Here is a 12,782-nt window from a genome sequence, read left to right on the forward strand (position 1 = left end):
AGGATTTTGAGATTTGGTCTCAAGGGTAAGCTGTCTCCGAGATTTATTGGTCCATTCGAGATACTGGAATGTGTGGGAGATTTAGCTTACAGACTTGCGTTGCCGCCGTACCTATCAAGTATTCATGATGTGTTCCACGTATCCTTGTTGAGACGTTATGTAGCAGATGAGTTGCACATCTTACATCCATCTGAAGTTCAACTTGATACGGATTTGTCTTACGTGGAGCGACCAGTTCAGATTCTAGATCGCAAAGATAAGGTGTTGCGGAATAAGATCATTCCTCTTGTCTTAGTGCAGTGGCAGCGTCGAGGCACTGAAGAAGCCACTTGGGAGTTAGAGAGTCGTATGCGTTCGGAGCATCCAGAGCTCTTTTGAGTTGTGCTTTGTATAAGTTTGTGTTTTCAGTTGTAATCATAGTATCAGTTGTATTCAACAACAATTGAGATGTATTAATGATGTTGTTATTTCGTTTTGTTCATTCTCTAAGCCTGATTTCGAGGACGAAATCTTTTAAGGGGGGGAGAATGTAGTAGCCCGAATTCCAAATTGGGTAATTAACGGAGTAATGGTGATTAAGAAGGTTTAAGATGTAATTTTGGCTATGATCATGATCGGACGGACCGAAGAGGGTTCGGAAGCACCGAAGAGTTCGGACGATCCGAAGAGTAGTTCGGTGAATCCGATCATAGGTGTCAAGTGTTGATCGACACGTCATTTTCCATGCATGTTCGGACGGTCCGAAGTGTATGATCGTAGGATCCGATCATGAGCTGTCAAGAGCCAATGGACACGTAGCGTTCGGACGTTCCGAAGTGTTGTTCGGAGGATCCGAACATGGCCTATAAATAGTGCTCGGATTTCCTCATTTTGACTTGCCAATTTCTTGAGTTTTCTCTCATTTTGGAGAGTTTGGAAGGTTTCTAGGGTTAGTTGTTGGTCGAGCGATAGCCAAGAGCTGCCAGGAGTAGTAGCGTAGCGGCGCCTGAGTTTCAAGGCAATCGACATCAAAGGGCTGTCGACGGACGAAGGTAAACCCTAAACCTTTGGTAGTACTAGGGAGTACTGGTTTTGCTAGTCGAGCATGGTAGTATTGATTGAGTATGCTTTTGATGTGTAGGCTTGTGCTAAACCTGATTAGCGGTGTTGCGTAAGGCTAGGCTTGCTGTGATAGAGGTACGAAAGTACTATCCGAGATATCCTGGTTGAGTATACATTCATATATGTGTTGCATGAGTATTTGCTGCATTGTTATATGTCATATGATGCATGCTATTATGTCACGAGTTATGATGCATATTGCATATCATGTTGAGCCGTATCTCCTTCGAGATAGCCTTTACTGTTGAGCTGTATCTCTTTCGAGATAAGCTATATCTTGGGGCCGCTCAGCCCTGTCTTGTGGACGCATGGACACCGAGAGTACACAGTGGCCGACGGGTCGGGAGGGCTTCGGTGGTCCGGGACATTTTAGGTCCACGTCTGTCTTGTAGTGGATGCAGTGACCCAGAGGTTGGACCGCGCGGCACTATCCACTTGGCGCCTCTAGACTGAGCATTTTGAGATCCTTTGTGATTCCTGTTTCTTGACTACCCTGGTATCATATCATAGCATGTGCATTTCATATAGGTTTGTATACTCATATTTTTGTACTGGGCGTTCTTATCGCTCACGTCCTCGGTTTTATTTATTCTTGGACACCCCATTCCCACGGGGCAGGCCTCAGGTTGGATGGCTCAGGAGGAGCAGAAGGAGGACGTTGAGTAGCTGGTTGGTTTAGTTTTCAGTGTTTTCCATTTGATTCGATATGGTTGTACTGGATATTTCATTTTGAGTTAGTCTAGACTTCGATTTCGATTGGGTTGTATAACTATTGTTGTTGGCCATATTTCCGCTGTTATCTCTGATTATAATTAATTAAGTTAGTTGTATGCTTAGTTCTTGACTAGTAGGTGATTCTGGAACGGGTCACTACAGTGTTACTTTTACGATATTTTGGATTGTAGTTGTATGATTGAGCCTTGTCGGCTCTGCATGTGTTAGTCCTGGCCAGCGCGGCTGTAGGTTGGTCAATTGATGTTATGACTTTATTTCGAGTACATAAATGTTGTTTGGAATTTTTGGGGTGTCCTGCTAACGGGGGGTCATCCTGAAATTTCTATTGGCTTAAAGAAAAATTTTAGTCGCTTTCTTTGTTTACATTAATTAATCTGGTTGTTTAGTCATTAAATATTAATCAGGAGCACGGGCCTCACATGAATCATTAATAATTTTCGACAATCCAAGTAAAAAGATGAGCCACCTGGTATAATTATTTTTCTCTGTATTTATACTTTTTTCACGAAAAAAGTTACAACTTTATTAATGTCGACAAGAATATGAAATGAGGGGTCATCAATGTTGGCATATTTGAATTGAATTGGTAAAAGAAACGTGGGCTGTTTGATTGTTTGAATAATTCAGAAGACGGAAGACGCGTATAAAACGCGTCTTCACACTGACAGGGGCTCTATAAATAGAGCTCTCCCATTCATTCTGAAATCATCCCTTCTTCGAGTTTTCTCTTATCTTATAAGCATTTGAGTGCTTAGTTCTATAATATTTGTGAGGTGTTTTGTTCTCCTGTATTAAGAGAGTGTGTGTTCTCTTTTGAAATACAGTAAGTGAGTTGTACACCACGAAATATTATAGTGAAATTCTTTTTATCTTGCCCGTGGTTTTTACTCTAATAATTTTTAGGGGAAATCCACGTAAATCTCGGTGTCCAGTTTATGTTTTATTTTCGGGTTATATTATCTCAAATTCCGCACGTGGACCAACAAGTGGTATCAGAGCCTTGGTTCAAAATTTCTTAAAATTCTGAGTATGCTCTGTGGTTGCAGCCTAGACTGATCTTCCACATCAGAAAAGCTTTTTTGAGATTTTTTATTAAGGCAAGATTATAATGTCCAGTCTATAAAATTGTTATAGACATAATAGCGAGAAGGTATGAGATAGAAAAGTTCAATGGAAGCAATTTTATGCTGTGGATAATAAAGATATAATCAGTTTAAAGAAAGGAGAATTGATTGGCGGCTATTGGAGATAGACCAGTGGAAATTACGGATGATGGAAAGTGGAATGAGATTAATGATAATGATGTTGCTAATTTACACTTGGCTATAGCAGACGAAGTATTGTCAAGTATCTCTGAGATAAAAACAGCAAAAGTTATCTGGGATACTCTGACAAAGATGTAAGAGGTCAATTTGCTACACAACATGATTTTCCTAAAGAGAAGGCTTTATACTCTTCGGATGGCAAAATCATCATTGATGACACGACCATTTCAACACACTTAATACTCTATTTGCCCAACTCGCTTCCATGGGACCTAAAATAGGGGAAAATGAACGTGCAGAGCTTCTACTTCAAAGTCTACCAGATTCATATGATCAACTTATCATCAACATAACCAACAATATTCTTATGGGCTTTCTAAGATTCGACGATGTCTTAACTGCGGTTCTCGGAGAAGAAAGCCGGCGCAAGAATAAGGAAGATAGGTTGGTAACCTCGAAGCAAGCAGAGGCGTTGCCGATGATAAGAGGAAGATTTATGGACCGTGATTCCAGTGGGAGTCAAAGACGAGGTTGATCAAAGTCGAGAAGTAAGAAGAAAAATATTTACTGCTTTAAATGTGACGGTAAAGGGCACTTCAAGAAAGAGTGTACGAGTATCGATAAAATCTCTCAAGGAAATGTGGCCAGTACTTCAGGCAGTGGTGAAATATTATTCAGCGAAGCAGCAACTCTTGCAGAAGGCAGGCACAAATTTTGTGATACATGGATTATGGATTCAGGAGCGACGTGGCACGTGACGTCTCGGAGAGAATGGTTTTATCATTATGAACCAGTCTCAGGAGCATCTGTATTCATGAGAAATGATTATGCCTTGGAAATCGCTGGGGTCGGTACTGTCAAAATTAAAATGTTTGATATCATCATTCGCACCATACAGGAAGTACGAAATGTGAAAGGGCTGACGAAAAATCTTTTGTCCTTGGGGCAATTGGATGAAATCGGGTGCAAAACTCGTATCGAGAATGAGATCATGAAAATTGTGAAAGGCGCGCTTGTGGTTATGAAGGCGGAAAAGGTTGCTGCAAATCTGTATGTACTTTTTGGGAAAACACACAAAGAGGTAGAACTAGCTATTGCATCAATTGGTTCAGAAAAATAATTAACATTGTTATGGCATAGAAAGCTCGGGCATATGTCAGAACGAGGGTTGAAAATTTTATCAGAACGGAAACTGCTGCCGAGACTTACAAAAGTGTCACTACCATTTTGTAAGCATTGTGTTATCAGTAAACAACACAGATTAAAATTTGGCACTTCTACTGCCAGGAGCAAAAGCATATTGGAACTGATTCATTCGGATGTTTGGCAAGCACCGGTTGTATCCCTAGGAGGAGCGAGATACTTTGTCTCGTTCATTGATGATTTCTCTAGGAGATGTTGGGTGTATCCAATCAAGAAGAAATAAGATGTTTTCCAAGTCTTCAAAGATTTCAAAGCGCGGGTTGAACTTGATTCTGAAAATAAAATCAAGTGTCTGAGGACTGACAATGGAGGAGAATATACCAGTGATGAGTTTGATGCATATTGTCAACATGAGGGCATCAAAAAGCAATTCACGACTGCTTACACACCTCAACAGAATGGAGTGGTGGAGCGGATGAATAGAACTTTGTTGGACAGAACAAGAGCTATGTTGAGGACTGCGGGTCTAGACAAGTCATTTTGGGCGGAAGCAGTCAAAACCGCTTGTTATATTATCAATCGTTCTCCATCAGTGGCGATTGATCTGAAGACTCCGATGGAGATGTGGACCTGGAAGCCGACATATTATTCTCATTTGCATACATTTGGAAGTCTTGTGTACGTTCTGTACAATGAGAAGAAAGATTGAAGTTGGATTCGAAATCCAGAAAATGTATCTTCTTGGGTTATGCTAATGGAGTTAAAGGGTTTCGCTTGTGGGATCCTACTTTTCACAAGCTTGTCATCAGCAGAGATCTTATCTTCGAGGAAGATAAAGTAAAGGAAAAGGAAGACAAAGGCACACCAAATTCAGAAACTACTATTTATCAGGTGGGAAATAAGACGGATGAAGGTCATGTTTCTTGTGAAGCAGTACCAGAGCACGAAGAACAAGAACATGCTGAGTCTGAGGTTTCCAATGTGAGGTAGTCAACTCGAGACAGAAGACTACCAGGTTGGCTTTCAGATTATGTCATTGAAAGCAACATTGCATATTGTCTATTATCAGAGGATGGTGAGCCATCGAGTTTCCATGAGGCTACTCAAAGCTCGGATGTATCTCTGTGGATGATAGCAATGCAAGAAGAGTTGGAGGCATTAGACAGGAATAAAACTTGGGATCTTGTTACACTACCACGAGGAAGGAAAGCCATTGGAAACAGATGGGTTTATAAGGTCAAGCATGATGACAATAACCGAGTGGAACGGTATCGTGCTAGATTGGTGGTTAAAGGATATGCTTCGAAAGAAGGCATCGACTTCAATGAGTTATTTTCTCTTGTGGTTCGACCTACAACATTCAGAGTAGTGTTGGCATTATGTGTGGTGTTTGACCTACATCTAGAACAGCTAAATGTGAAAACGACATTTCTTCATGGAGATCTTGAAGAAGAAATCTATATGCTCCAGCCAGAAGGTTTTGCGGAAAAAGGCAAAGAGAACTTGGTTTGCAGGTTGAACAAATCTCTGTACGGTCTCAAACAGGCGCCGAGGTGTTGGTACAAGAGATTTGATTAATATATCATGAGCCTTGGATACAATAGATTGAGTGCAGAACCTTGTACGTATTTCAAGAGGTCTGGTGATGATTATATCATTTTGCTGTTGTATGTGGACGACATGTTGCTAGCAGGCTCCAACAAAGATCAGGTCCAAGGATTGAAGGCACAGTTGGCTAGGGAATTTGATATGAAGGACTTGGGACCAGCAAACAAGATTCTAGGGATACAAGTTCATCGAGACAGAATTAACAGAAAGATTTGGCTTTCTCAGAAAACATATTTGAAGAAAGTCTTGCAACGCTTCAACGTGCAAGATAGCAAGCCAATATCGACCCCTTTTCCTGTTAGCTTCAAGTTATCCTCTGAGATGTGTCCTAGCAGTGAAGCAGAGAGGATGGAGATGTCTCGAGTACCATACGCATTAGCAGTGGGAAGTTATGTTCTTTATGATCTGTACACGACCGGACATTGCTCAAGCAGTGGGAGCAGTTAGTCGGTATATGGCGAATCCTGTACGAGAGCATTGGAGCACTGTTAAGAGGATCCTTAGATATATTAAGGGTACCTCGAATGCTGCATTATGTTGTGGAGGGTCGTATTTTACACTCAGGAGCTATGTCGATTCAGATTATGCAGGTAATCCTGATAAGAGGAAATATATTACTGGTTATGTGTTTATACTTGCAGGAGGAGCAGTAAGCTGGGTTTCAAAACTGCATACAGTTGTGACGTTATATACAACAGATGCAGAATACATGGCAACTACTCAAACTTGCTAGGAGGCAATATGGATCAAAAGATTATTGGAGGAGATCGGGCACAAACAAGATAATGTTCCTTTGTTTTGTGACAGTCAGAGTGCCTTGCACATCGCAAGGAATCCAGCCTTTCATTCCAGGACAAAACACATTGGAGTACAATTTCACTTTGTTCGAAAATTAGTAGAAGAAGGAAACGTAGATATGCAGAAGATCCATACAAAGGACAATATAGCTGATTTTCTGAATAAGCCAGTAAACATTGAAAACTTTGTGTGGTGTAGATCCTCAAGTGGCCTAGCGAAACGTAAGCAGCAGCTAATGGCAAGATTGAAAGGATGTATGGAGATGTGTTGATTCTCAATCAAATCTCCAAGTGGGAGAAATGTCGACAAGAATATTAAATGAGGGGTCATCAATGTTGGCATATTTGAATTGAATTGGTAAAAGAAACGTGGGCTGTTTGATTGTTTGAATAATTCAGAAGACGGAAGACGCGTATAAAACGCGTCTTCACACTAGCACGAGCCCTTCATTCTGAAGTCATTCCTTCTTTTAGTTTCCTCTCATCTTATAAGAATTTGAGTGCTTAGTTCTATAATATTTGTGAGGTGTTTTGTTCTCCTGTATTAAGAAAGTGTGTGTTCTCTTTTGAAACACAGTGAGTGAGTTGTACACCACAAAATATTATAATGAAATTCTTTTCATCTTACCCGTGGTTTTTACCCTAATAATTTTTAGGGGGTTTCCACGTAAATCTCGGTGTCCAGTTTATTCTTTATTTTCGGGTTTTATTATCTCAAATTCCGCACGTGAGACTAACAATTAATATATAACCAAATCGTTAATTACAAGATTGACTAGCAAAGATGGAAAATTCTCAGGCACCCAATATAATGGTGCATGAGAAGAAACAACAAAATTCACTAAATCGTGAGCTATTTTAATGGTTGTTCGTCTAACATGACCTTTTTCTCTTGATTATTAAAGAACTCTAGTGGTTGAGCAGTCAGGCGCGTCGACGGCTGCCGGCCGGCCGACCGGCCGGAAGTTATCGGTCGGCGGCAACGGTCGGCGGTTCGGTGTCGGCTGGTTCTCTGCGGTTGCAGGTGGCGATCGGCCGACGGTTGGGCGACGACGGCGACGGAGGTCGGTGGCGGCGGTCGTGGCGGGAAGTGGTGGTGAGTTTGGATATAGGAGAAGGGTAAAATTGGAAAAATAGGAAGGATTAAGAGTTGAATAAATAATCTTAGGGGGTGAGGAGGTATTATTTTAACCCACCTAATATAACCTAATCATTCATATGAGGTATTGACTTGGTTAAATAATCACGCGTACCAAACGAGGGATAAGGTGGGTTAAAAAAAATAAACTCACCTTATCACCACAACCAAACACTACCTAAGAGTATTACTTTTTATTGTGAATATGGACAGGGTTGATCCGTCTCACAGATTGAGATCCGTGAGATGGTCTCACATGAGACCTACTCTATATTTATCTATCCTCAACGTACATATATATACCATATAAGTTAACATCACATAAACTCGAGTTTTTTGTATTTTAATTTTTTTTTATATTTTGGAGTGAGTACATGCAAAATTTAAATTTCCAATACTGATTTATATAATGGTCCAGCATATGCAAAAATATTTTATTCGTGCAATCTTTCTTATATTTAGAAAATCATACTGTCAGAATTATATTCCTTTTGACTATTATAAATTTTAGTAATTGATTAGCCATTAATACAGATTTATAGTAGCAACTTTCAGTCTATCTATCTTCAAATATTACATGAAATCAGTTAAATCCTAAATCATACGTGATATGTAATAATAATTAATAAAAACTACCAAAAAATCTCGTGACATTTATTTAATAATTAATATAAATATATGAAATTTTGAATAGATTTCAAATCCAGATTTATTTTTTGAAAAGAAAAATTATATCTTTCGTATTCGATAAATCGCACAATTTGAATGAAGTTTTTTGACAAAAAAAAAATTGGAAAAACATCCTTTTGCATCTAGTTATTTCGGCCAACATATCAAAGGGTTCGTTTACTGCATCATTATTTTTCTTTTGAAAATGGAAAAATATAACAAATATTAATAAAAAAGGAAATTTCCCAAAATACGAAGGGTAAATGTATATTTAACAGGTTGTTATTTATATTAGGTGAAACGAGTTGACCTAATCCAAATATACAAAAATGACATGTGGATCAAATTAGAAGTCTGTCTCACAAAATTGACATCTGACAGTCTTATAAATTTTTTTGTCATATTTTAATTAAAATTATTTACCGTTCTATCTTAATGGCATGTGAAATATACCTTTATTATTTCACATTTAATGTCGTACCAAAGTTTATATTCCATTTTTGACTATAAATATCAGTCCTCTTTTCTTGTAATTGCTCACCCCAAAAAAAAAAATAATTAAATAAATTAAAAGAAAATTATTTTTCATTAAAAGAAATGCCAAAGCAAATTCAGAAATCAGTTCGAGAATGCTTTTCGAAGATCAAGATTTCCGATGAACAAATTCAATTCGAAGTGGCAGGCACACCAAAACGCCGCCGTTTGACGTCCATGCGAAGCGGAACGAAGGCGACGCCGTTACGTTATCGGACGTAGATCAATTCTTGTATGAGAATTTCAGTTCTCTTTATCTGGAGGAGCGCGAAGAAGGAACCGGGAACAGACGCAAAACTACGTCGTTCCTGTTCGAGTCTCCGAAATTACTCGATCCTCCGCCTCCACTAGAGACTCTACGACGCTCGGGTAGGTTTTTCGTCGCCTCCGGTTCTTCGAGCTCACTGATCACGGATGAAGCGTGTTCTTCCCCAGCCTCCGCCGTGGAGGAGTCGGAGGAGATCACAGAGGAAGATCGAAAATCGGACGATTTCATAGTCATCTTCACGCATTCCCCAAGTCCTTACGAGGATTTCCGGCGATCGATGCAGGAGATGGTGGAGGCACGTGTGGCGCAGGCCGGGAAAGTGGACTGGGAATTTCTGGACGAGCTTTTGTTTTGTTATCTGGATCTGAATAACAAGAAGTCGCATAGGTATATCTTGCACGCGTTTGTGGATCTGATCGTGGTTCTGCGGGGGAATCCTGGCAAGATTACGGCGAGTCGTCTGGCGTGGAACGGCAGAGGTGGTAGAAGATCGACTAAAAGGGGGTGATGTAATATTGCATGCATGAATTTTATTTAATAAAAAAAAATTGAAAAAATGTATATAAATAAATAAAGTTGTGGTTATATAAATAATATACAGAAAAAATTCTTTTCAAACCATTTTACAACTTAGGTTTGTGAGATGAACCTTCTACTCGGATCCATCTATCAAAATATATATTTTTTATATTAAAAGAATTACTTTTGAATCTAATGAATCGAGTTAACTACATGACAGCTCAGGAAATATTGAGGATCAAACCTGATTTCTCCGCCAAAATAGTCATTTGTTGCAATCAATCTCTCTGCCATCTTAGTTTTGACTTTGTCACAAAGAATTTGTCTACTGTGGTTTATCTGGAACGTAGTTTGCAGACTACTACATTGACTATTTCAGTTTATCCAGAGCACACCAAAAGTAGCCGTTGCCAGGGACGGAGCCACCCAAAGGCTGGGGTGGGCTCCAGCCCAGGCTAGATTTTTGGGACTACTAAAAAATATGGATGAATTAGCGACGGTTTTACGAAATCCGTCGCTAAATTTTGAATTATTAAAAATTTTAGCCCATAGCCCACACTAAAAAAACGGATGTATTAGCGACGGTTTTAATAAATCCGTCGCTATATAGCGACGGTTTAGTTCTATAGCGACGGTTTAATCAAAACCGTCGCCGATTCAGATCGACGACGGGTTTTGGTAGAGCCGTCGCTAGTAGGGACGCTTAGATATCTGTCCGTCGCAACTAGCAGTCTCATATTATTTCCTGGCTACGGTTCTAACCGTGGCTATATAGCGACGGTTTAATCAAAACCGTCGCCGATGGGTTTTGGTAGAGCCATCGCTAGTAGGGACGCTTAGACATCTGTCCGTCGCAACTAGCAGTCTCATATTATTTCCTGGCTACGTCCCTGGCCGTTGCGGGTTTCCAATATTAAAAATAAAATAAAAATAAATAATAATATTGACTACAATTACTGTAATATAAAAGATTAAATCATGGATCGACTATATGAATTCATGACATTCGAACAAAGAACAAGGAGATCGGTGGATGTGATTTATGATATACAACGATTTAGAATATAGTTTTTAAATCGTTGAACACTCCAAAAACCCAATCAATTTTGTGTTCTTTGTTTTGCTTCAATTCGAGCCAAGAGGATAACAATCTGTACAAATTTGTACACAGCGAACAGATATTTGGTGTTATTGATTTTCAACTGTTCCTAACTGTCATATGGAAAGTAGACCAATTTTTTTTATTCTCAAACTATGTGGGAGAACTAATTAATATTAGATTCTCGTACCTCGATCACATTTGCATAAACTTTGTTTTACCAAATTAAAAGTAAAATTTTAATTGAAAGGAATATAATTTACTTTTTACTATTTTTTCCTCTTGATAATATTATTTTTATTAAATTATAGAGTTTTGTCTTTCTAGACCATATATATTTATAAAAAAAACGCTAGGTATGATATTTTTGTTTAAAAGATTTTATTTTTATTAAAACTCTTGCTTTCTTTTTTGAAATAAACTTTGGGACAAAAGAAGTTTATAAATAGGAGTTAAAGATCGAGAAAAAATATGTCTCATGAGATCAAGCACGAGAATTGAAAATTTACATCGAAGAGATCAAGTCTCAAGCCAATCTGTATTGTTGTTTTATCGTGGAATAATGAAGACACGTAGACACAACACTTAATCACAGTTTTGTTTAGCCTTTTTTTATTCACTAGTATTGATTTTGTAAATTAACAGGTTTTTCTAATGAATCTTTTGCCCTGAGGCACCGTGTTTAACTTGTGCATATTTCTTTGTGTCTTGCTTTATTTATGTAAAATTTTGTGTGTTGAAATATTACATATGACCACCAGTTCTGGATGAATCCAACTATGCACTTTGGAAAGTTAGGATGAGGATCTGCATCAAATCTATTGAATAAAGGGCATGTCAACGTTTTATAGATGGTTGAACTCCACCAAATTTTTTGATGAAGATAGTGACAATTTTGTTAAATCAAAAATCCGTGGAAAACTAATTATGTCCATATTTTGAACTTCAATTCAAAGGCACTCAATGTTATCTTCACTTCTGGGAAGATAAATGATAGGTGTCTGATGGATTGGTTCTAACACCTGCGAGGGTGCTTCAAACACAATATTCTCAATGATCTGCAATAGCTCATGTTCTAAGAATGTAAACACCGATGAATTAAATCGAGTTTGGTTTTAAATCAATCGAAAAATACTCGAAATGATCATTTGTTAATAAAGATGATTAGTCTGAAAGCCTTTTAGCTTATCTAAACTGAATAACTGAAATAAGGATGATTAGTTCTTGCTTGTAACAGTTCAGTTATGGTGAGAACTGAACTGATATCAGCTCGAACAGATCAAACCAATTTAAAAACAATAGTTAAACAGCTAAGTACACAAGATATATTTATAGATGTTTGGAGACTTCAACTTTTTCTACGTCAACCCTTCTACCACCTCGGGTAGGATCCTCTAGAAGACTTTGATTTATACAACACATTGTACAAACCCACTCAACTTAGAATTTGCACTGTTGTCTAACTGAACTCCTAGCCTAAACTGAAGGCAGCACCTTCCAGCCAACACTTGTTTAACGTATGTATATGAAAGACTACATACACAATTTTAACGTTTTTGTGCAAGACTGACTCAACTATTCAATAAGTTTAACTCTCTGTATATGTGAGTGATTGTGTGTGAGTGTGTGAGAACTGATCTATGAATACAACACGAAAGTGTTCTCACACACTGATGAAATTATGCTTCTAATCTAAGCTGATAGCACGTTGAAGTGTTCCCTCAAATCTGGGAGGATTGCTTCTTGTAAGCTGATATACGTTGAGCGTGCCCTTCTTCTTTTCTCATTATTTTCACACACATTTGTTTGTTGATGGTCTTGATCTTGTATTTATAGAGGCTTTGTGACCGTTCTTCAAGACTCATCAGATATGTCTGTTGCAGTTTGAGTCTGTTCATTGATATTT

The 12,782-nt window shown here is 38.5% G+C and overlaps 1 protein-coding gene across 1 annotated transcript; it reads left to right on the plus strand.

The window, feature by feature from the left end:
- Nucleotides 1-9,023: 9,023 nt before the first annotated feature.
- LOC140805071 (transcription repressor OFP14-like) lies at nt 9,024-9,894 on the plus strand. The gene is given in 2 exon segments (XM_073161255.1): nt 9,024-9,123; nt 9,126-9,894. Coding segments are annotated over 2 exon segments (711 nt in total). The 5' UTR covers nt 9,024-9,053; the 3' UTR covers nt 9,767-9,894.
- Nucleotides 9,895-12,782: the final 2,888 nt, after the last annotated feature.

The sequence above is a fragment of the Primulina eburnea genome, chromosome 11, assembly GCF_022965805.1.
Source record: "Primulina eburnea isolate SZY01 chromosome 11, ASM2296580v1, whole genome shotgun sequence".
Classification (NCBI taxonomy): domain Eukaryota; kingdom Viridiplantae; phylum Streptophyta; class Magnoliopsida; order Lamiales; family Gesneriaceae; genus Primulina; species Primulina eburnea.